General features: G+C 35.6%; 1 protein-coding gene across 1 annotated transcript in view; it reads right to left on the bottom strand.

Moving 5' to 3' along the window:
- Nucleotides 1-117: 117 nt before the first annotated feature.
- LOC124802934 (putative inorganic phosphate cotransporter) overlaps nucleotides 118-24,675 on the bottom strand; it is a 210,385-nt gene continuing 185,827 nt past the window's right edge. Inside the window, exons 8-10 of the mRNA XM_047264019.1 lie at nucleotides 23,990-24,228; nucleotides 13,305-13,446; nucleotides 118-625 (exon numbers count right to left, since the gene is read on the bottom strand). Coding sequence (XP_047119975.1) covers nucleotides 567-625; nucleotides 13,305-13,446; nucleotides 23,990-24,228 — 440 coding nt within the window. The 3' untranslated portion in view covers nucleotides 118-566. The remainder of the gene's footprint in view (nucleotides 626-13,304; nucleotides 13,447-23,989; nucleotides 24,229-24,675) is intronic.

The following is a 24,675-nucleotide window of genomic DNA, read 5'->3' as shown; positions in this document are numbered from 1 at the left end:
TGCACTTTTATTTTCAATAATAATTTTAATGTATCTTATTCACACAATACTTGGAAATATCTGTACTTGAAATATTACTGCATACATCATCTGTCAAATAATAATTTGTTTTCAGAACAGAACTGGAGAAAATCCAAATAACACATTTTGGCAGTGTTGAAATAACTATTTAATATGCAAAACTGAAAGGATATTAATAGGAAAAAATAGACTTTTTCTGCAGAGTAAACATTAATAGTGAGAGCAAATATAGCACATGCTTCTTTTATCCATGCAGTTCTTCACTTTAAATACTGATTCTCTCTCTCTTTCTCTCTCTCTTTTTCTACACTGATAATATTAGCTGTACAGGATACATCTCAAGAAAATTTCTCTTGCCCTTTATACTACAATAAATATTTTTTAAATTATGATACACAATGAATATTTACAGATGGCAGTGTTTGAAGTATTTACATATGTATGATGTCTGCATATCTTCATTTCCTTTATCTTCCTTATCTCCTTGCTAATTTCATCCTCCATGCAGAAAATCACAATAAGCACCCAATAACTATAGCTCATTGTCATGAAATCTGATTACCAGTTTGTGTTGTAATAATTTTCAGACCTATACTGTTGTCACCTGTAATATAAAAATTAAGGTGAGAAGTATATACCAAATTACATTTGTATCACAGTCAGTCAATATGGGAGCAAATACAACAATAACATGAAAAGTATTAATTCCTTGTGCTCTTGGTACTCTTCTTCACGAATTTATTTATTCACAATGTTCATGGCCTTGTGAAAGCTTAACAAGTTGATGCCACATATGCATCTTGCACCTTAAGTGTCAGCAAAGCAGACTTTTAGCTCATGAAAAATTCATAGAGAAATATTTTAAGGAGAGCAGAGTTACAAATCAACATGAAGAAAACTGAGTACATCTCCATGAACAAGGCTCCCAATGATGGTCTCCATCAACAGTTGATGAACTCACTTTTTAAAGAAATGGACATATTTAAATATTTGGGAACAATTTTTAGCAAGCAGAATACAATGGAAATTGAGATTAAAGTAAGGATGCATTGACAAATAGAGTATATTTTGGCCTAAGGGTTGTGCTGTGCAATAGGGCAGTTGCAAGATGTTTTAAAATCAGACTATACCAGAGCATAATTTTCCCAGTAGTGCTATATAGGTCTTAAACATTGACAATAAGGAAAACAGATGAACAAAAACTACTAGTCATTGAGAGGGAGATACTAAGGAAAATATATCGCCCCCAAGAGGGTCCCCCAGTAACAGTAGAGGATATTAAAACATTAGGAACTGGCAGACTATACTCACAATCTGATATTGGCCAAAGGATAAAGATGGAGGACTGATGTGAGCAGGACAAATAATTAGGATGGAAGAGGAAACACTACAGCTAGTAGCTGTGTTAGTAAATGTACATGCTTATGCAGAGAAAGTACATTTAAGACAAAAAGAAGAAGAATACTTTAATAAATTTGAAAACATTTCAAGTTGAAGATGTAGAGAAAACTATGTTACAGTTAAAAAACAAAATTTCTGCTGGGTGGGATGGCATACTTACCAAAGCTGTTAAGGCAACTGCCTGGATAATAGCTCACCCTCTTTGCTTAATAATTAATAAATAATTTGAAGAAGGCCATTTTCCAGGTGTCCTAAAGTATGTGGAGGTAAAAAACTTGTTTAAAAAAGGCTCAAGAGAAGATATGGGGAACTACCACCCAATCTCTATTCTCCCAACTGTTTCAAAAATATTTGAAAAAGTGGTGGTAACACAAATGAAAAAATTATAGAGAAATCAAACATAATTTCGGATAATCAACATGGCTTTCAAAAAGGCAAGAGTACAATAAAGACAATTAATGAGCTTGTGAAAAAAATTGGTTCCACCGTAAACAAGTCAAGAAAAGTTGCAAGATTATTCTGTGATCTCACAAAAGCATCTGATTGTGTAAACTATCACTTGTTCCTGTATAAAATGGAAAGATATGGATTTGGATTTGTGCTTTAGAGTTGTTTAGGTCGTACCTTATGAACAGAAAGCAAAGGGTAGTCATACCAACAAGTAAGGAAAATTGCTTCGCTGAATGGGTGATTATCCCGCAAGGCATTCCACAAGGCTCAATTCTAGGCCAATTTTGTTTTTACTTTATATAAACGATCTACCCTTGAACATAAACCACACTCAGTTTTATTCGCTGATGATACGTGTGCTCTTGTCGAAAGCAATGACCCAGGACAAATTCCTTCAACTGTCACAAAACTATTAGACAGTATGGAAAACTGGTTCCAACTAAATGGGCTAAAACTGAATAATGGGAAAACACATTTGCTGGCTGCAGTTTAAAACTAAAAACTGTAAGGTAAAATATCATAGAAACCAATAACTGAAAAAAGTGGACTGTGTTAAATTTTTATTCATGCATTTGAACCAAAATGTATCCTGGTCTTCACACTTAAAGTATTTATCAAGTAAATTAAACAGCCTGACATTTGTAATGAAGATTCTATCATATTCAACTAGCATGGAGACAAGAAAAACAGTTTACCACAGCTACTTTGAATCAGTTATAAAGTATGGCATTATTTTTTGGGGAGGCACAAGCAAAATGACTAGAATCTTAAAATTAATAGTTTGAAATACGTTTAATGCAAAACCAAAAGTATCCTGTTGCCCACTGTTAAGAAATTTAAAAACATTAAGTGCTCCATGTTTGTACATTTATGAACTGATTATTTTTTAGTATAGTAACCCCAAGTTATTGATAGACAATAACTTTAAAAATCAATCCAGCACTAGGAACAAGGAGAATTTCATGCTTCCCACTCATAGATTCAAGCTGTTTGCACAAACCCCAGAAATTTACAACATTCTAAAAAAGAAACAAATCCTCAGCATGAAGATGGGGCAACTAAAGCAAAAACTATGACAATCGTTAATACAGAAATGTTATTATTCCTTAGAAGAGTTTCTTAATGATAATATGGAAATCTGAGCAAGAAAGCAAGTGGCTGAAATGTTTTGTTAATTGAGCTTAGAAGTTTTATGTCTAATAAATGACTGTAATAATTATTCTGTTTTCACAGCAATATTGTTGTTAGGCTACACACAGTATCTGTAAATTATAAATTAATAATTATTGTTTCTGCAATACACATAAACTGTAATTGCAGTACATTAAATCTTGTGACTTAACTCTGTATGTTATGGGACAATAAAAATTCAGATTCTGATTGTATCATTCTTAGGATCAGTGGAGGGCAGAAGGGGCTGATGAAGGCCATGGACAAGGTAGATGGGTGATGTGAACAGGGATATAGAGGCAATGCTGCTGAGAAAAGAAGAATTGCACAAAAGCTTGGAACAGAAATGATTGGTTTAGGACTGTAGAGAATGCATTTGGCCTCCCAGGCCAAAGCTACCATTAAGAAAAAGAAAAAGAAGAAGAGGAAAAGACAACCTTTGTGAATGTGTGTATAGTGTGCTAGGTGTTTGTATTGTTAATGATGATTACAGAAGGTGGTAAATTGCTGTAGCAACAGCACAAAGGAGGCCACCAAGTTTAATGACCCCATCCATCAAGAATTTCATATGACCTCCTTCAATGATACCCTGCGGTGAGCTTTGAGTTAACCAATACAAACAAACTAAGCCTGGTAACAAGCCACCAGCTCTCCTCCCCTTGAAAGTCAAATTTTGGAGAGATTAAAACTAAAATAAGTAAGTGAATAAATTAAGTAATGGAAAATCCAGGAGGGAATAATGACAATAAACTGAAACAGCCTGAATTCCAAAGAAATGTGCATTGCTTAAACAAACTGAATAGTAAGGAACATAGAAAGGACAGTTAGAAAAGACTGTGAGTGGAAAAACATACATAGATGATCAAGAGTAAACAAGGACAGAGAAGATAAGAACTATGGACTGGACAGAGCAGGGGAGATACAGCAGTTATTGGTAATGAACACTAATGAAAATGGAAGATAAAAGAGAGCAGATGGGCAGATAGAGTAGTTTAATCTGAGACACAGAGAGAGTGCTGATAAAATATATGAAGCAAAGTGAGTATATAGATGGCCACTGCCAAGAAAAGAAGATGTCAAGGTTGAGTTTTGTGTAGTACAGTGTATGTGCAAAAGGAAAATGTATGCTGTTTCCACCATATGCCTTTGTTCAGTCATTCAAACTGAAAGCATAACCCTAGATGAAGCACATCTAACCACTGTTCAGGACAAAAATGCTAAAAATATGAGGTCTCACAGATGAATATAGTTTACAAGGTTACTCTCACATGCCTAAACATCTCCTGGATATCCAAACTGTTCCAGATACAGGTGCAAAAAATCTAACATTTGAAAAGTATGAACTATTATTGTTGCAAGAAAATGTTCCTTTATAGCCAAAACAAGTCATAGTGATAAACAGAGAAGTGTGAAGCATGGTGGCAACGAGTTTTGTAAACAACGCAGCAGCAGAACAAACAAAACTTCAGCTAGAGCCAGTGACAACAGAACCAAGAATACACTGGATAAAAGGTACAGTGTTCTTTTTTAATGGAAAGCCATGGCAGAAACCTGGCAAGAACTTTACAAGATAATAACAAAGACTTTCAAGCAGTGGGATTGGTAAAACCTGGTGCAAGCATGAAAAACTATACCGATATTTAACCTGCAGGGAAAAATGGAAGACGAAAATGAATATGTTGTGTACATATCTGGTACCAACAACATTGCAAGAAACAAGGTGCAAAATTGCTTAGCAAGCCTGGAAAACTTCCTAGAAATTAATAAATCTCATAACACAATAGTTACAACACTACCTCATAGGTATGATCTAATATATAATTCGTGTGTCAACAAGGAGATTTGAAAAATGAACATCAAAATGAAACAGTTGTGTGCTTCATTTGGAAAATGTAGAGTAGTTGATATAGGTAAATTGGACAGATATCTTCATACCAAACATGAGTTGCATCTAAATTTCGAAGGCAAAAAGTTTTGTGTGACAAAATAAGCAAAACTATCACAGAAAAATGCCACTTTAAAAAAAAAAAATCATAAATATCAGAGGTATTAGGAATGCTTTTTTAGAGTAAATGGTAGCATAGATCAACATCCAAGCAGCCCTGAACGAGAAAAAACTGGCTTAACAGCTAATGGTCATATGCAAATTAATTTATGTAATGCAGCTAATACTTCTAGTAGCTTAAGCTTAAACAATGCATTTGTTTCTTGTGGCAACAGCAGTGAAACACTTCACATAGGTAGCTGTGCTTTTGTAAATAAAATCAACACTACAAACACAATTAAAAGTCTAACAGTGTTCCATCAAAACATTCAGTGTATCAAAAACAAAGTGCAGCAGCTTGAAGTTGAGTTTCAAACCCTAAATAGCTCTGTTTTATGCGCTACTGAGCACTGGTGGAAGAAAAGTGAAATTGCCTATGTAACTTTACCCTCATATAGACTAGCATCTTCTTATTGTAGAGTTTCAATTAAAGGGGAAGGTCATATATTTATGTTAAGAATGAACTCCAGTATAAGGTAAGAGGTGAAATTGTCTCTCTTGGTGAAGAAAAACACTTTGAAGTGTCAGCAATAGAGGTATCATCTCAAAATGTTTCCAAAAAAACTTGTCATATTATGTCTGTATCACCCTGCTAGAAGTGATTTTGATATATTCTGTGCAAAATTAATACAGAATCTAGAACAGGCATCAAACACTAAAAGTAACATCCTGTTATGTGGAGATCTTAACATAAACACAGTAAAAATAGATAATGTTACTAATGCTTTACTGAGAATTTTATGTGGCTTTGGAACGACATCACTAGTCAGCTGTGCAACAAAGATAACGACACACTCAGCCTCTACTACTGATCATATAACAACTGATATTGGCACATAAAACTGTGACTTAGTACTAAAAAATCTGGGACTTTTGAATCATCTTTGTCAAACTGCACAAATAAATTTTCCTATGGGAAAAGCAACCAAGCTACATGTATGTAAAAGAATCAACTCCGAATCATCCATGCAAAATATTACTGTACAGTTAAGTCAGAAAACCTGGGACAAAGTATATGCACAAACAGATGCCAACAAGAAGTTATGTAATTTTATGTCATTGTTTAAGCTCAAATTTGAAGAATCATTTTCCAAAGTCCTACTTCCAGTTGGAACACAGAGCAAAATGAAATGGATTACCAGTGGGATTACAAAATCTGCCCAAACCTTCAGACAACTCAGCTCTGTGAAGAATACATGCAGTGACCCTGTTTTTTTAAGCTATTACAAAAACTACAAAAAATCTACAGATAGTTACTTCAGGCAGCTAGAAAGTCAGATAATGACAAACTGATAAAACATAAAAACAACAAAAGTAAAGCTGCTTGGACTTTACGAAACGTGAGTCTGGAGATAAAAAAAGAGGCACTCAAACACTAAAATCAAGAAATCAGGCAATACAATCTGTGATCAGAAAGAGCTGGCTAACTTCATAAAGTCATAATTCACCAGTATTGCAAAAGACCTGCAGAGCAAACTCCAAAAAGATCTGATATTCCAGTGGAAAATTACACAAAAAATTCAGTGGTTCTGCTCCCCACTACTGAGAGAGAAGTAAGCAGTACCATAAAACAATTAAAAAACAAATCCTCAACAGCACTGGGCGAAGTCCCAGTTTGTGTGTTAAAAGAGTGCATAGACAGCATTAAAGCCCCTTTAACTGACATCAGTATCCAGTCTTTTAAGACTGGCTGCTTCCCAGACTACCTTAAACTAGCTCTTCACAAAAAAGGTGATGTTGAAAACGTAGAAAATTACTGGCGAATTGCTTTACTTCCAGTATTTTCCAAAATAGTGGAGACTTTAATGAAAAATAGACTTATGAGCAACTTAAATAAACATAATCTTCTCTGCAAGGAACAACTTGGCTTCAGACTGGGCAGAAGCAATGAAAACGCAACAGCTCAGTTTACAAAAATTGTTCTTGAATCTCTAGACAAAGACAGTTATGTAACTGGAACTTTCCTAGATCTATCGAAGGCCTTTGATACCATTGATCTCAACATTCTTCTACACAAGTTGGAGTCTCTGGGAATCAGGGAAGTGGTAAATAAATGGTTCAAATTGTATCTAAATAACAGAGTGCAGAGAGTAGAAATTTCATATAGCATATCCAAATATGTGGTAAATCACTTATCTGACACACAGTATGTTAATATAGGAATCCCACAGGGAAGTGTTCTGGACCCAATATTGCTCTTAACGTATATTAATGATTTTCCACAATGTATGGAGCATGGAGAAAAAGTACTTTTAGCTGATGACAGTAACATACTGATTACCTGCAAGACACGTGACCTGCTATTGGAAAAAGCCAGTGAAGCACTAGCAGATGTTTACAAATGGTCTACAGAGAACAGAATAATTCTCAACATTAAGAAAACAAACAGCATGTACTTTAGAAGAAACATGAAGCACAAGTACATAAATATAAAACTACACAACACTTCAATAACAGATGTAACTAACATTAAATTCCTAGGACTGCACAGTGACAGCCAACTAAAATGGAATGAACATGTCATGATTATCTCAAACAGGACCTCCACAGCGTGCTACGCACTTAAGAGTCCTTGCATCAGTATGCAGTGGCATCTGTGTAAGGTCAGCTTACTTTGGTTATGTGCATGCCATCCTTAGCTATGGAATAATCTTTTGGGAAAATAGTACCCAGAATCTACAAACATTTTTCAGATTACAAAAGAGAGTGGTAAGAATAATGACAAAATGAAATAAATGGACTCATTGCAAAGAATTATTTAAAAATGTGGGCATTCTGACTGTTCCTTATGAGCTTATTTTTCAGACCATAAAGTATATCAGAAAAAATCATGACAATTATAGCTTGAATAACATTATTCATTATCGTAACCCCAAGGTTGGGTCATTGCCTCCATTTAGATAGAAAAAATAAGCTAAAAGCTCAGAACAGTCTTGAGATCGAGGTGTGGTAATCTATAATAAACTGCCACAGAATATAAAAGAAATTAGCAGTATGTATTATTTAAAAAAAAAACTGCAAAACTTTTTTGTAAGAGCATTGTTTCTATGCCTTGGATGAATATCTTAAATGAAAATCAAAGAATTGTTGGGAACACCTAACATAAGTTATATTTTTTTAATTCATGTATTATGTGTTTATGCCTATGTATTTATGTCTGCTAGTTCCATATCAACACATCTAGTATATTTTGTAAACAATATAAATTATCTTTTTTTATTTGTGTAATATGTATGCAGGGATTTGTATTTATGTTCCATTAGTTCTACATCACAATACCTATGCTTATTAAACAATGTCAATGGTATTTTTAAAGAAAATATTTAGACTTCATACCATAATTTGTACATTCACTGGTGACATCCATATAATGTATATTGTCTAAGAATGGACAAAAAATAAATAAATAAATTTATATCTACCAGATGAGACAAATGAAGCCAAGAGATGCTTAAAGAACTATGGTGTGGAGGGGCTTCAAGAAAACTATTCTGAGTGGAATGCATTAAATCTTGAGCAGAGTATTGTTATTCCAGAACATGACTCAATGAAATAAAAAATCTGGTTACAAATTACAACACACAGTAGCATTGCTTGCAATGGGAAATGTTTCTATGATCTTGACTTGCAGTGTAGTGAAGACAGTATCTTAGATCCATTTATGAGTAAAATTGGTTCAGTAGATATACTATATAAAGATGCTACCATCCAGTATCATGAAGCCACTTCCGGATAAAATTGGTGCAATAGCTATGATATTTAAAAGTGCAATAATTCAAAGAATCACTGTTTTACAGATGTTTCTTCCATTTAAGAGTACTCTCTAGGATAAATATTATTTCTGGTTGACAGAATGATGACAGCTTAAATTCAAATAATTCTGTGTCTATTGGCCTTCAGTGAGGTATAAATCTGTACCGGTGAACGTCAAAGTTTTTATTTCTTCTCCATGGATTTTAATACCTACTCTGAACTTTTCTTTTGTTTCCTTTATTGCTTGCTCAATATACAGATTGAATAACATTGGGGAGAGGCTACAACCCTGTCTCACTTCCTTCCCAACCACTGCTTCCCTTTCATACCCCTCAACTCTTATAACTGCCATCTGCTTTCTGTACAAATTGTAAATAGCCTTTCGCTCCCTGTATTTTACCCCTGCCACCTTCAGAATTTGAAAGAGAGTATTCCGATCAACATTGTCAAAAGTTTTCTCTAAGTCTAGAAACGCAGGTTTGCCTTTCCTTAATCTTTTTTCTAAGATAAGTCGTAGGGTCAGTATTGCCTCACGTGTTCCAATATTTCTACGGAATCCAATCTGATCTTCCCTGAGATCAGCTTCTATCAGTTTTCCATTCGTCTGTAAAGAATTCGTGTTAGTATTTTGCAGCTGTGACTTATTAAACTGATAGTTCGGTAATTTTCGCATCTGTCAACACCGCTTTCTTTGGGATTGGAATTACTATATTCTTCTTGAAGTCTGAGGGTATTTCGCACGTCTCATACATCTTGCTCACCAGATGGTAGAGTTTTGTCAGGACTGGCTCTCCCAAGGCTGTCATTAGTTCTAATGGAATGTTGTCTACTCCTGGGGCCTTGTTTCGACTCAAGTCTTTCAGTGCTCTGTCAAACTCTTCACGCAGTATCATATCGCCCATTTCATCTTCATCTACATCCTCTTCCATTTCCATAATATTGTCCTCAAGTACATCGTCCTTGTATAGACCCTCTATATACTCCTTCCACCTTTCTGCTTTCCCTTCTTTACTTAGAACTGGCTTTCCATCTGAGCTCTTGATATTCATGCAAGTGGTTCTCCTTTCTCCAAAGGTCTCTTTAATTTTCCTGTAGGCAATATCTATCTTACCCCTAGTGAGATAAGCCTCTACATCCTTACATTTGTCCTCTAGCCATCCCCGCTTAGCCATTTTGCACTTCCTGTCGATATCATTTTTGAGACGTTTGTATTACTTTTTGCCTGCTTCATTTACTGCATTTTTATATTTTCTCCTTTCATCAATTAAATTCAATATTTCTTCTGTTAGCCAAGGGTTTCTACTAGCCCTCGTCTTTTTACCTATTTGATCCTCTGCTGCCTTCACTATTTCATCCCTCAAAGCTACCCATTCTTCTTCTACTGTATTTCTTTCCCCCATTCCCGTCAATTGTTCCCTTATGCTCTCCATGAAACTCTGTACAACCTCTGGTTCTTTCAGTTTATCCAGGTCCCATCTCCTTAAATTCCCACCTTTTTGCAGTTTCTTCAGTTTTAATCTACAATTCATAACCAATAGATTGTGGTCAGAGTCCACATCTGCCCCTGGAAATGTCTTACAATTTAAAACCTGGTTCCTAAATCTCTGTCTTACCATTATATAATCTATCTGGTACATTTTAGTATCGCCAGGGTTCTTCCATGTATACAACCTTCTTTCATGATTCTTGAGCCATGTGTTAGCTATGATTAAGTTATGCTCTGCGCAAAATTCTACCAGGTGACTTCCTCTTTCATTTCTTAGCCCCAATCCATATTCACCTATTATGTTTCCTTCTCTCCCTTTTCCTACTCTCGAATTCCAGTCACCCATGACTATTAAATTTTCATCTCCCTTCACTACCTGAATGATTTCTTTTATCTCCTCATACATTTCATCAATTTCTTCATCATCTGCAGAGCTAGTTGGCATATAAACTTGTACTACTGTAGTAGACGTGGGCTTCATGTCTATCTTAGCCACAATAATGCATTCACTATGCTGTTTGTAGTAGCTTACATGTACTCCTATTTTTTTATTCATTATTAAACCTGCTCCTGCATTACCCCTATTTAATTTTGTATTTGTAACCCTGTATTCACCTGACCAAAAGTCTAGTTCCTCCTGCCACCAAACTTCACTAATTCCCACTATATCTAACTTTAACCTATCCATTTCCCTTTTTAAATTTTCTAACCTACCTGCCCGATTAAGGGATCTGACATTCCATGCTCCGATCCATAGAACGCCAATATTCTTTCTCCTGATAACAACGTCCTCTTCAGTAGTCCCCGCAGTACCAGAACAGCAAGGCCATTTTGGTTAGTGTTACAAGGCCAGATCAGTCAATCATCCGGACTGTTGCCCCTACAACTACTGAAAATGCTGCTGCCCCTCTTCAGGAACCACATGTTTGTCTGGCCTCTCAACAGATACTCCTCCGTTGTGGTTGCACCTACAGTACGTCTATCTGTATCGTTGAGGCACCCAAGCCTCCCCACCAGCGGCAAGGTCCATGGTTCATGGGGGGGGGTTCGTAAAGAATGAGGTTAAATTTACAAAATTGTTGTGTTTTTCCCGTTCTTCTTTGTCCTATGCGAGTGAATGAGGTACTTTTGATTCTGAAATTTAAAGAATTTATCATCATTCATGTTAGTCTTCTCCATATAGCACACCGTCTGTTGAAGAACAGTACTGACAATTAACTGAAACTAACTAAGAATGTGCATATAAATTAAATAGCTACACAAGCTACTTTCAGATATGCTTTAATAATTATTGTCAGGCACAGTCATAAGCTTATTAAAATTCATATAACTGATAGCAAGTGCAGTTTGCATAAGAAGTCATTTGCCGCGCGTGATTAGCCGAGCAGTCTAAGGCGCTGCACTCATGGACTGTGCGGCTGATCCCGGCAGAGGTTTGAGTCCTCCCTCGGGCATAGGTGTGTGTGTGTTTGTCCTTAGGATAATTTAGGTTAAGTAGTGTGTAAGCTTAGGGACTGATGACCTTAGCAGTTAAGTCCCATAAGATTTCACACACATTTGAACATTTTTTTTGAACTCATTTCACATCATTATAAAGTTCATTAAAAATAAACTGACAGAATGAATGATGAATGAAATTTTCCACTAAAATTACTGATAAATTTTCAGTAAACTGAAAGTCTCATAATTTGTAATGTGTGCCACTGTTCAATAGTTGTGTCCACAATATTTATCACTTTGAGCAGCATGCTAGAGGCACTCAAAAACAGGAAGTGATCAAATACACAGTTATTACTCATACTGTGCATTCTATTCTCAATCATCACAATGACATCCACTGTAAGCTCTGATAATATCTCAGTCGTATGTCATAATTAACTACCCCAATTGTTTTGATGACAGGAGTGGTCTCTTATCTCTAATTCACACAGTGAAGGGATACTGCCTTAAGGGAACACAATTACTATCTCGTAATTAAAAGTAAAGTACCTCTAATTTAAGTATTCATGAGCCAATACACTGCCATGTGAGTATAAATACCTTGAGTCTTCAAGAAATCCTTTAGGGTTCTTACTAATAATGTTGTAGATCAGGCTTAGTGTTCATTATTGTAACAGAAAATGCTTTTTCAGTTTTTATAGTATTTTCCTGGAATATAATTACACAGGAAAGAATGAATGGTTTCAGACAAGAATAGCTACTCTACCAGTCAACAGACTCCTTGTAACTTTTTAAAAATTAAAATCACTTTCTTAGATACTGTTTTCTTAATGTGGTACTATTAGAATTTGACTTACATGCATAAAGCAACTGTGGATCACTGTAACCCCTGTGCAAGTTTTATGCGACAGTTAAAGAGGTGTATGATACTATGATTACTGCCACAATATAGCCAAACACCAGGTAAATAAGGATGGGCATGTTTCAGCATCAACTTCTTAATTGGAATTATGGAAGATTTGATTTTTGTTCTTTTTGTCAGTGGGTCACTAGCTTACAAGGAGAGTTGACAGAATAAGTTTCACTATTTGAAATTTCCCACATCACAAGATATTTAAAAAAATGAAGAACCAAAAAACCAAAAAAAGTACTAAGAAATAATAAAAAGGTAGGGGATAACTTGCAGTCAGTCCACTGCCTGCGAATTGGTCAGCATACATTTTCTGCATTGATACTTACAAAGAGTGCCCTCCACTGCAACAAACCCCAGAACAGTGTCCTCTTATATTATTTTATGTCTACTCACGCATTGCACAAAACTGCTGCTAAACAATGATCTATTTCCAGGTGTTATGCCTAGCTGTTGTTTACATGATGAGAACAACAATTCAGCAGAACATGTGGAAGCACATCATTAAAGTGTTGCCATCAACATGTATAAGTATTGTCAAACTAAACAGATCAGATTAAAACATGTATGACTAAATTGATTTTTCTTTTTTTTATGTTCTCATAAAAGTTGCATTAAATTTTACTGACCTTTTTCTTTTGGTTTCTTTTCTTCTGAATGGTCATTCCAAGGCTGAATTTCCCCTGAAGCTGTCAGAGCAAAGATCAAGTTTGTTGCTAATAATACAGCCACAGTTATCCAGAACACCATTCTCCATTGCAACACAGTGCTCTGTAAGAAAGCGAGAAAAACAAACACTTTCAGATGAAGGTTTGCTAATGAATATGTGCCCCAATTATACTGATATAATTGGAAAAGATTTAATTCAGCCATTGATTGACTGAGATTATTAGAGTATTGTTAGTGGAGGATCTATCATGTGGAAGACTATTTACAAAGTTTCAAGAACTGGTGTTACGCAAAAATGCTGGAATACACATACCATTCACATTTGGACTGTAAAGACAAGATTAGACTAATTACACAGTTATTTAAACAGACATTCTCCCCACTTTCCATATGTGACTGGGATGAGAAGAAACCATATTTGTTACACAGGGAAATTACCTTCTACCATACACTTTACAGTGATTTTCAGAGTCTGGATATAAATGCATAATCAGAAAGAAGACTACTTTGTACAGGCGCTGTGAATCTCATGAGGCAGGAGCTTCAGGTGTCAAAAAGATCCATGTGAACAAATTTCAAAATAATTTTTGAGAAACAGTAGACCAATGAAAGGTAGACAGTTGCAGTAACCAAGCATTTAAATTAGATCTCCCTAACCTTTCATTATGCAGCTTTGTTCTGATGGAGTAAATTAATGAAAGGGACTGTTAAGACTGTAGAGAATAGGAGGGTGTAGGGGAGAGATAACCTACAGCCCTTATTAAAATCTTAACATGCAAAGAAGCAAAGGAACTGACATATAAATTAAATTCCAGTAATCAAGTTTCTATAGAAGAAACTGTCAGTAGAAGGAGACAGTACTTGACATACTTTAAGCATCTCAAGTACGCTATTCAGAGCATCACAGTAGTGACATGTACTTTCATCAACTTTTAGTCATTCACATGCATGCTTTCACTTTCTGTTGGCTTATAGAATCAACTTTTGGGGTAGTTCACCTAAGTAAATAAAGTGTTTATGCAAAAGACCTGAGCAGTAAGAATATAATGTAAAGGAGATAACCTTGCTTATGGGAGAAGCTTTTGGAATTCTTACACTCACTTCCCAAAAGAGCACTACAGAATTTCTTCAGGTTTTGTGAGAGATATTTCGATAACATTGTGCTATGGTAGTTTTGAAAGCTTCACACACTAATCTCCTAACTGCCAAACACGTTTCATTGAACATCTCTCTGTCTATAGTCTCATGCTTTCTTTTACGTCAATTACATGTAGTGTCTGTTTCTTTAGAAGGGCCTTTACAATGAGTGTATATTGTGAGGGCCCACCTATCAAGAACTGTTCTAGGTACATTGTAACAAGTGCAAGATCCTCTTTTAAACTCAAGCTAGAGTTTCTCTACATGCTGTCTTGAGCTAAAAGCCATATTACTCACTGAGTTATGATACCACTGTCTCTTTATGTAGTTTAGTGAACATATAATTCTTTCAATTTCTTTTAGACCTCCTTTGTATCTTGTTAATCATTGCTGCTACCATTGTTTTATGGACAGTGATACCAGTTTCACTGTGGACATCCTCAAAGAGTCATGTCTGTTTGTTGTCATTAGATCTAATATATTTCCATCATGACTGGGGTTCTGAACTATTTGTTCTAGGCCGTTTTCAGAGCAGGCGTTTTCTAATGTTTCACAGGAGATCTTTTCACCCCTACCACTAACAAAATTATAAGCATCCAAATTGACTGTTGAAAATACCATTATGCAAGAAAAATTCCTGCACCCTAATGCTGAGAGAGGAAATAAAAATAAATAAATAAATAAATAAAAGGCTTCAATTTGTGTTTGTTTGTGTACACTATCCATTGCTTATATCAGTGTTTAAGTGCACTTTTGAATGGTCAACTCTGGATGGATGTTAGACCTCCAGGGGTAATGACCAAGTCACTTTACCCAATTTGTAACTTGTCTCTCACTTCCACAGTTATATGCCCTTGGAAGGACCGACATGTTACATAAATAACACATCAGCATGATATTGCCAAACATGTGTCACCCAGTCAACCACAAGCTCATTGTCCACCCTCTCTTTTGGAATCGCTCTCACCAATGTGCCTTTCACTAATATTTTCAAAATAGCTTTCTTTTTAAATATCATGTAAGGTGGCACCTTTGTCCATCACTAGTAACACACATCACTATACACCCTTGTGTTTCATTGCTTCCAGTTTGTATCATGACACTGGATTCCCTTTTTAAACCACATTAACAATTTGTGATAATACATAGGAGTGTTCACATACAAATCGATCATGTAGCAATGAAAATTCACTACTTTTTTTTCTAAAAATTTCCTGGTAACCTTTGTACAATAGTAATTTTCTGCTGAAAGTGTAATCCATTTTGATTGAAAAATCTTCATAGCCAATCCTGTCTAGCTTTGAAACAGGTGATGACTAGTTCTTTGGCTAAAGCCAGTGTTTTGAGTTGGCACATTTCACTACTTACTACGCACCCATATTATTGCTCCTCATTTAACATAATCACAGAATCTTTTTTCGAGATACAGATTGTTTGGGCACAAAGCTGCATTCTGTTTTTTTTTCCCCTAGTCACAAATACAACCCCGACTCACAATGTACTTTCTTCCTGTTGCACTGTTTCCAATGTTTTCTGCTTCTTCAATATTTATAAGTTTTTCTATGTGGTTAGTACATTGGTGTCCAAAATAAAAGAAATAAATGGACATTTTGCAAGGTTGCATTTTATTTTGCCATAAAACAGTTTAAACTGGTGATAATAAAGTAGAAACAATGTAAATAACACAGAACATGAATAACTGCAATATGCATAATGGTCGACAAAAATGTTAGTCATTTTTTCCAACTTAACGGCTTTGTGCACACATTCTGGCAACTATTTAATGTGCTCAGTATGGTGTGCTACCATGTCTGGCTGCAATACAGGCCTGAAAATGATGGGGTGTTTTGTGAATGATGTTAAGCCTCATGTTGAGGCAATAAAGCCCATCCTTCCTGCAGAGCTACTTGCAAGTCTTGGAGACTGGTTGGTGGATACTGATGTGATGCAACCTGTCTCCCTAGCAAATCCCAGATATGCTCTATGGGATTCAAACTGGAACAGTGAGCAAGCCAGACCATACGTGCATTATCCTCCACTTCCAAGAAAACGTCAACCACCCGTGCTCTAACAGGTCGAGCATTACTGTCCATCAGTACAAAGTCTGGGTCCACAACACATTGCAACAACTGCATATGAGGTCCCAAAATCTTGTCACGATACCTGACAGTAGTTAAAGCTTGTCAATTCACCCATTCAGTTTCATGAAGAGGTGTTCGAGTGGTCAACATAATCCCTGCCCACACCATGAACGGTCCTCCTTGATATTGGTCTCTTTCCATAATGTTTGGATTCCAAAATCATGTTCCACATTCCCTACAGGTCTCTGACAATAAAGGCTACCCTGCCAAAGCCTTCTGCACACTGTTTGTCTCAATACAATACATCCAATGGATGCTATAAGGTCAGATGCCAGTTGCTGTGCAGTACTAAGGCTGTACTGTCATGGCCTTACTGCCCAGTAACGGTCCTCTTTTTCTGATATCACACATGGTTGGCACTGCTGTGGCCTTCAGGATACTGTTTTGGTTTCTATAAATTGTTGCCACGTCTGAGAAACAACAGAATGATTCACATTAAGCCTTCAGGTAACATCAGGTTGCAACTGTCCTGCTTCCATGACTCTTATGGCACTCCACTGCAGAGAGTCTGGTAGGCATCCTCTTGTGCCATACTGCACAGTTTGTGACTGTACACACAGTTATTGTGGATGTGAGTCTAGCCAGTAAACACTACCCCATTTGATAGGTGCCCTGACGCCATTGTTGACATGTTTGTCCACTGACTGGAACGCCATATTCTGTGCAGAATATGATTGTATGGACATCTGCTGACATTTTGTATGATTATACCATGAATTAGACACAACATGGGCAATAGCAGTTTGTTGTTTTAATTTTGAACACCAGTGTACTTCACTTCTAACACGCTATTCTCATATCATAGACTGATGCCACAACAACACTACAAAATAACAGGATCTATTGTTGGATGTGAAGCAGTACTGATTTTATTGCAATTATTCCGTGCACCCAAATTTTTCATGCTGAAATTCTGGAAAAAATATGTACAGATTATTCACATATATATGGTATAATAATAAGCGGCTAGATAAAAAAATCTACTTACCAAGTGCTGACAGGAGAAAACATATAGAAAGTTTAAGTAAATTTGCAAGCTTATGGAGCCAGTGGTTCCTTCTTCTGCCAGAAGGGTTGAAGGAAAAGGAAGAGGGATGAAGGAAAAGGAATAGCGAGGTTGAGGAAATGGTGAGAGTTCGGAAAAGTCAGCCAGAACACTGGGTCAGGGGAGACTTACTGGATGGGATGAGAAGGAAAGTCTTCTCTTCTTATCCTGTCCTATAAGTCCACCCTGAACTAGAGTTCTGGAAAATTTTTTTGAACTCCCTCCATTTCCTGAACCTCATCAATCCTTTTCTCTTATCCCTCTTGCTTCCTCTTCAGTCTTTCAACAAAGAAGAAGGATCTACTGGCTCCAGAAGCTTGCACATTTGCTTAAACTTACATATGTTTTCTCCTGCTACTGCTTGGTGAGTAGATTTTTTATCTATGAAATTATATTATATTTTTAATTATATATAAAAACAAAGATGAGGTGACTTACCGAACAAAAGCGCTGGCAGGTCGATAGACACACAAACAAACACAAACATACACACAAAATTCAAGCTTTCGCAACAAACTGTTGCCTCATCAGGAAAGAGGGAAGGAGAGGGGAAGACGAAAGGAAGTGGGTTTTAAGGGAGAGGGTAAGGAGTCATTCCAATCCCGGGAGCGGAAAGACTTACCTTAGGGGAAAAAAGGACAGGTATACACTCGCACACACGCACATATCCATCCACATAATATGTCTGCTTGTGTCTGTATGTGTGGATGGATATGTGCGTGTGTGCGAGTGTATACCTGTCCTTTTTTCCCCTAAGGTAAGTCTTTCCGCTCCCGGGATTGGAATGACTCCTTACCCTCTCCCTTAAAACCCACTTCCTTTCGTCTTCCCCTCTCCTTCCCTCTTTCCTGATGAGGCAACAGTTTGTTGCGAAAGCTTGAATTTTGTGTGTATGTTTGTGTTTGTTTGTGTGTCTATCGACCTGCCAGCGCTTTTGTTCGGTAAGTCACCTCATCTTTGTTTTTATATATAATTTTTCCCACGTGGAATGTTTCCTTCCATCACATTGATATTATATTTTTAAAATTGATTATTTTGTTTATATATAATTTCTTGTTTTATATTAAATGGGAGCTTGTTGAATACTTTTGTACAGACATACATAACTCCACTCTGGACCCTAGACAAGGAAAAAAATCACAGTCCTATTGAAACTGATTTTTATTGTCAGTAACAAAGAGCATTAAGGAGTAAAATGAACTGTGAAGTGCATACAAGAGTTTCAAGGTCTTAAAGCAACCCATCAGCAAGATGTGTGTATACCTATTTTACACAGTGTTATGACTGTTCACTTCTACTGAATAAATAATTTATTCACCTTAAGTGAAGAGACCCATGAGATAATTTATCAAGACAACAAGAAGTAAAAATATGTAAGATAAGCCAATATTTTGAAAGGTAGCATGCTGAAAAGCCTTCCATCTGTCGTGTTTTCAACTCCCATAAATAACTTAAATTTTTTCGCTTTTTCCTTATATTTTCAAGATAGTTGCACATGTAATATATCATATGTATATGAACGTTCTAGAATTGATATGGTTATAATAGAGGGAAACATTCCACGTAGGAAAAATATATCTAAAAACAAAGATGATGTGACTTACCAAATGAAAGTGCTGGCAGGTCGACAGACACACAAACAAACACAAACATACACACAAAATTCAAGCTTTCACAACAAACTGTTGCCTCATCAGGAAAGAGGGAAGGAGAGCGAAAGACGAAAGGATGTGGGTTTTAAGGGAGAGGGTAAGGAGTCATTCCAATCCCGGGAGCAGAAAGACTTACCTTAGGGGGAAAAAAGGACGGGTATACACTCGCGCACACACACACATATCCATCCACACATATACAGACACAAGCAGACATATTTAAATATGTCTGCTTGTGTCTATACCCGTCCATTTTTCCCCCTAAGGTAAGTCTTTCCGCTCCCGGGATTGGAATGACTCCTTACCCTCTCCCTTAAAACCCACTTCCTTTCGTCTTCCCCTCTCCTTCCCTCTTTCCTGATGAGGCAACAGTTTGTTGCAAAAGCTTGAATTTTGTGTGTATGTTTGTGTTTGTTTGTGTGTCTGTCGACCTGCCAGCACTTTCATTTGGTAAGTCACATCATCTTTGTTTTTAGATATATTTTTGAATGTTCTAGAATGTTATTTAAGCAAAGTTCCATTTAAATGTATAATCCATTTGATTATATTTATCTTTCTAATTACATTGATACAGTTGGTTTCACTATAAATTTAATTAATGAAAAGTTATGGTTAATTGAAATTCTGACTACCATAAGTAATGGGGAAATTTGTTGAGCTAAGGGTAGAATATGAAGCACTGTTATCATTCATTCAAAATCAGAGATTTTACTCTTTCTGAGAACATACATTAAATTATCTGAAACTAATTGACTTACAAAATAACTGACATTAAACATTCGGACACTTACAGTTTTGACTACCTATTTTGTCTTAATGCCTCAAATATTTTGTTGCTGTATTTTGTTCTGTATTGGAGAACACATTTCTCTAATTCATTAAGATACTGATTAAGATTCTGAATAATTTATGATCATAAAAAATTAATTTAAAGATGGATTCCATACTCGTAAGTAGGAGTTTTCAGACAACGGAGGCAGAATAAGGTTCCATATACTTTCATGATTTACTAACCTCTAACATTTTTCGTAAACCAGATAGTATAAAGTCTTATAGTCCACACAAAATGGCAAAATCTAACCTGGCCAATCTTAAAATAATTAAAAAGTTTCAAAAATCACATGATATTCTTATGGCTGTCTGTAAATAGTCATCCCTTGCCCAGGAACTGCCAGTCTCATGTGCACTACTAAACAAGGAGAAAAGTCCACAATTGGCAAGTATTCATGTAATACGTATTAGTATGCCAAATAAAACAACAGAGTCAAAGGCTTTGGCAAGTCTTAGAATATACCAACAGAATAAATTTTCTTACTGAGCTCCGGTTGAATTTCATTTCTGAAGTACTGGCTTCCACATGGAGAATCTTTTGTAAGAGCCTAATTGAGAGATGGTTAACAAGTTCTGCTCAGGCAATTTCGTCAATAAATTTGAAAAAGACAGGAATGAGTGAAATAGGTTTGTAATTATAGTGGTTTGCACAACTTTATAGATGGATGTTACAACAGCAAATTTAAGTTGTCACAAAATATGTCCTGAAACATTAATTGATTATGAAGATACATTGGTGAGCCAAAAGATTACAACCATACTGCTTAATAGTGTATTGGTCCACCTTGGAACATAATACAATAGTGATTCTGCATGGCACAGGAAGTCTTTGGTAGTTTGCAAGAGGTATGTGGCACCAGATGCCTATGTATGGGTCAGACAATTCTGATAAATTACAGACTGGTGGTTTGTGGGCACAGAGCTAGCACCTGATAGCATACATTACACCCACCAGCCAGCATCCATGGCACATTGCATGTTTGAAGCAGCCACTCACCTGGATGACAGCATATCCGTATATGATCATCAACATGGTGTAACAAGAAACATGTTTCATCCAGTCAGGTGACACATTTCTATTGATCCACAGACTGATCTCAAAGATTATGTACCTATTGCAATTGTAACTGATGATGTTGTTAGATCAACATAGGAAAGGGTAGGGATCAGCAGCAACTCCATATTCAACAATGTGTGCTGAATGGTGTGCTCCAAAACACTTGTCCCTACACAAGTATTGTACTCAGCCACCAGATTTTCCACAAGTTGCTGTCCATCCTGATTTACTGGTCTGGTAAGCTTCTGACCTCCACCTTCTGTGATGTGGCATGGACATCCAACGCACTGTCACATACTTGCGTATTCACTGCCTTTCAACCAATTTTGCATAGATGCTCATGACAGCAGCACATGAAGAGTCAACCAGTTTCACTGTTTCTGAGGTGCTCATCTCCAGGCCATAAAAATCTGGCGTTTGTCAAAATCAATTACGTCAGTGGATTTCCCCATACATGGCCCGTATTGTGACTAGAATGTTCCCTATTCATCTGTGCTCTGTTTATATACTTTTCTTACCACATTATGCGCTGTAGTGCCATCAGGCAGCATCCATTTTTGCAGTGTGCAGTGATTATAATGATTTGTTTCAACAGAATTATTTCAAGGATAACTCTATCAATTCAGCACAAGATTTTAATATTCTGCTAGGAATACCCTCACAGTTAGCATAATTACAATTTTTTGTGACCTGAAAAGTTTTGTAATCCCCTTTCTTCTGGGGACTCAGTTTCATTTGGAGCATTACTTTTTTTTAATAATGTCCTAAATTGTTTTTGCATTGCCTTTAGAGTGTTTTACTTTCTTGAGCAAAGTATATTAGTTTTGCTTTTTTGGTGACGGACTGGTATATTTTACAGTACTGGTAGTAACAGAGTTTCAACTTTTGACTATCTCTTGTCCTCTGAATTGAGGTCTTGTTTACTACAACAAGATACTTTAATCCCACAAGTTACCCATCCTTTGTAATTACTTATGTTCATTTTTATGCACATTTGCTTTAGGTTAAAATAAGACTTACAGTTATATAGGAATATGTTTAAGGAAGAGTTAAATTTCCTATCTACAATGTCTACCTGAAAAATCTTTTCCTAGCATTCTTTCCATAATTTCTCTCTTAACACTGAGTGAGTAGTTCTGATACTGTGATAATTTTTTTCTGTGTTCTAAATATAACTGGTCAGTGTAATAAATTGTTAACATTTGATCATTATTATCAGATAAATCATTGTCTATTGAATTTACATCTAAATCACTGAAGGCAATTGCATCCAAAAACAAATTATCATTGGCTGTTGTGTTATCTCTTTTAATTTTCACAGGCAGTTTTCAACTCTTGCCATGGAAAACAAACCATGTAGAATTGTTTTTGTACATTATGTTATGGTTGTGTGGATCAAAGTTAATTCAAATTGATCTCTATAGTTAAGCAAAAATTTCATTAAACAGTTATTTTACAACCATTTGAGTTTATGAGTGTGGTTCTTGAAGGGTCCTGTATGCTTACTGACTTTGCATTGTATTTTTGTCATTCTCTTTTCAGGAAAAAATATTACAAAATATGGCTAACATTACTGCAGAACTATATCACCTTAACCTATAATATCTGAAGTAACAGGTCTAGTTAGAGCAATTCATTCTATTTCAATTGAATTTTTTATTGTAATAAACCTATTTTGGCTATAATTTTCAAGCTATCTGAGAATAATATGTAGAATTTCATCATTATTTGCTGTTTTATATATATATTGTGTGTGTGTACTGGTACCTATGTCTAGTTATTCTTGTCTTCCATTCCACATACGTAGTGGGAGAGGGGGATGAAGGGGTACTGTCTCTTATAAAATTCCTGTCTACAATTTTGGAATCTATGTTTGTAGTTTAGCAAATTTGGGGTAGCTTGTTATCCTTTTTCACATCAGTGGATACTGTCCAATGTACTTTAGTTATATTTATATGGTAACAAATTTCTGACAGCATATTTGACAGCTGCTCCAACAATGCTATATTGTTATAAAGTTGCTTTATATAGTATACAAAGTTAGCTGACTAACTGTTTGATCTTTGTTAATCAACTAACTTCATAGACTATATAAAGTTATTTTGTAACCATACACCATTATTGGTGCAACAGTCAAATGAGATGTCAGAACTGTGTTACCTTATAAATACAAAGCAAAATATGCTGGACAGCATTCATTGATGTAAAAAAGGGCAAACAAGCTGACCAAATTTGCTAAAAGATAAATGTGGATTACAAAATCGTAGACAGCAGTTTAATAAGTGACAATAACCACAAATGTGCAATAGAAGTCAAGAATAACTAGATGTAAGTACCACTGCATATATACACACCATACAGACATAAAACATAAATAAAAATATTAAGCAAATAATGATAAAATTCTAAGTATTATCCACAGACAGCTTGACAATGGCAGTTATAACCAAAATAGGCTTATTGCAATGAAGAAATTCAATATGACAAAACAAAATCAAGACCTTTTTTAAAAACATGAGATCATAAATATGAATCCAAGTATGCTGCTTCAATATATAGAAGCAGTGCACTTGGATTCATATTATATAGTAGAGATAATTAGAAGCATGCAAGTTTAAATGGGTATACATTATCATATCTTCTTTTAAGTGATGTCAGTTTATAATAATGTAAGTGAAAATTGTAAACTGCTTGCTAATAAATAATTATTTAGTTTAACCAAGAATATATGGTCAAAGTAACTGAGTAGACTTTAATTCTAGTAACTTTAGTATTTACTTACATTTGGAGTTAATAAGCCAACTACATATGGTACAATAACACCTGTGATTGCCCCAATTCCATTAACTAGAGCCATGACAGATCCAGCATAATTCGGACTAAGGTCCAAGCCGTTCACCTTCATACCAGCATAAAATGTTCCCATCAATGCCATACCAAGTGTAAACAAAGATACCACAGTTACCCTATCACAGCTTGCATATGATGCAGCTATAATACCAACTGCAGGTCCTACAGAAGCTGTGGAAACAAAATTTCATACTTTATTAAATTATGTATTAAAATGTAGTGAAGTGTAAAATGTGTAAAAAGCTTTACAACAATTCTTATATGAGAAATTTTCTGATAATTTAAAAATCTAAATGTGATGTAAAAGCATCTATCATAAACAGCAACTGTCGTCAACTAAGAGAACTTAAGAGTATAGACATGAACTCATTTCTTCCCTAAAAATAACTCGAACATAAATATTTTAAAGGTACCTACAGATACTGTGCATTTCAGGCAGTAGTTTGCTCAATGGTGACTGCTTACACTTACATAATATTATGAAATATAAAACAAAAGTAAAGTGATGGAATAGGAACAGTTGGTGCAAAAGCTGAATGAAAGACAACAAGGTGAGAAGATTGTGAATAAAAATATATTTCCAGAATATATTACAGAATTGTATTTAACTATTTTTAT

This window comes from Schistocerca piceifrons, chromosome 6 (genome assembly GCF_021461385.2).
Source record: "Schistocerca piceifrons isolate TAMUIC-IGC-003096 chromosome 6, iqSchPice1.1, whole genome shotgun sequence".
Classification (NCBI taxonomy): domain Eukaryota; kingdom Metazoa; phylum Arthropoda; class Insecta; order Orthoptera; family Acrididae; genus Schistocerca; species Schistocerca piceifrons.
Note: the sequence above shows the minus strand (reverse complement) of the source record. Positions and strands in the feature narration are given on the sequence as shown.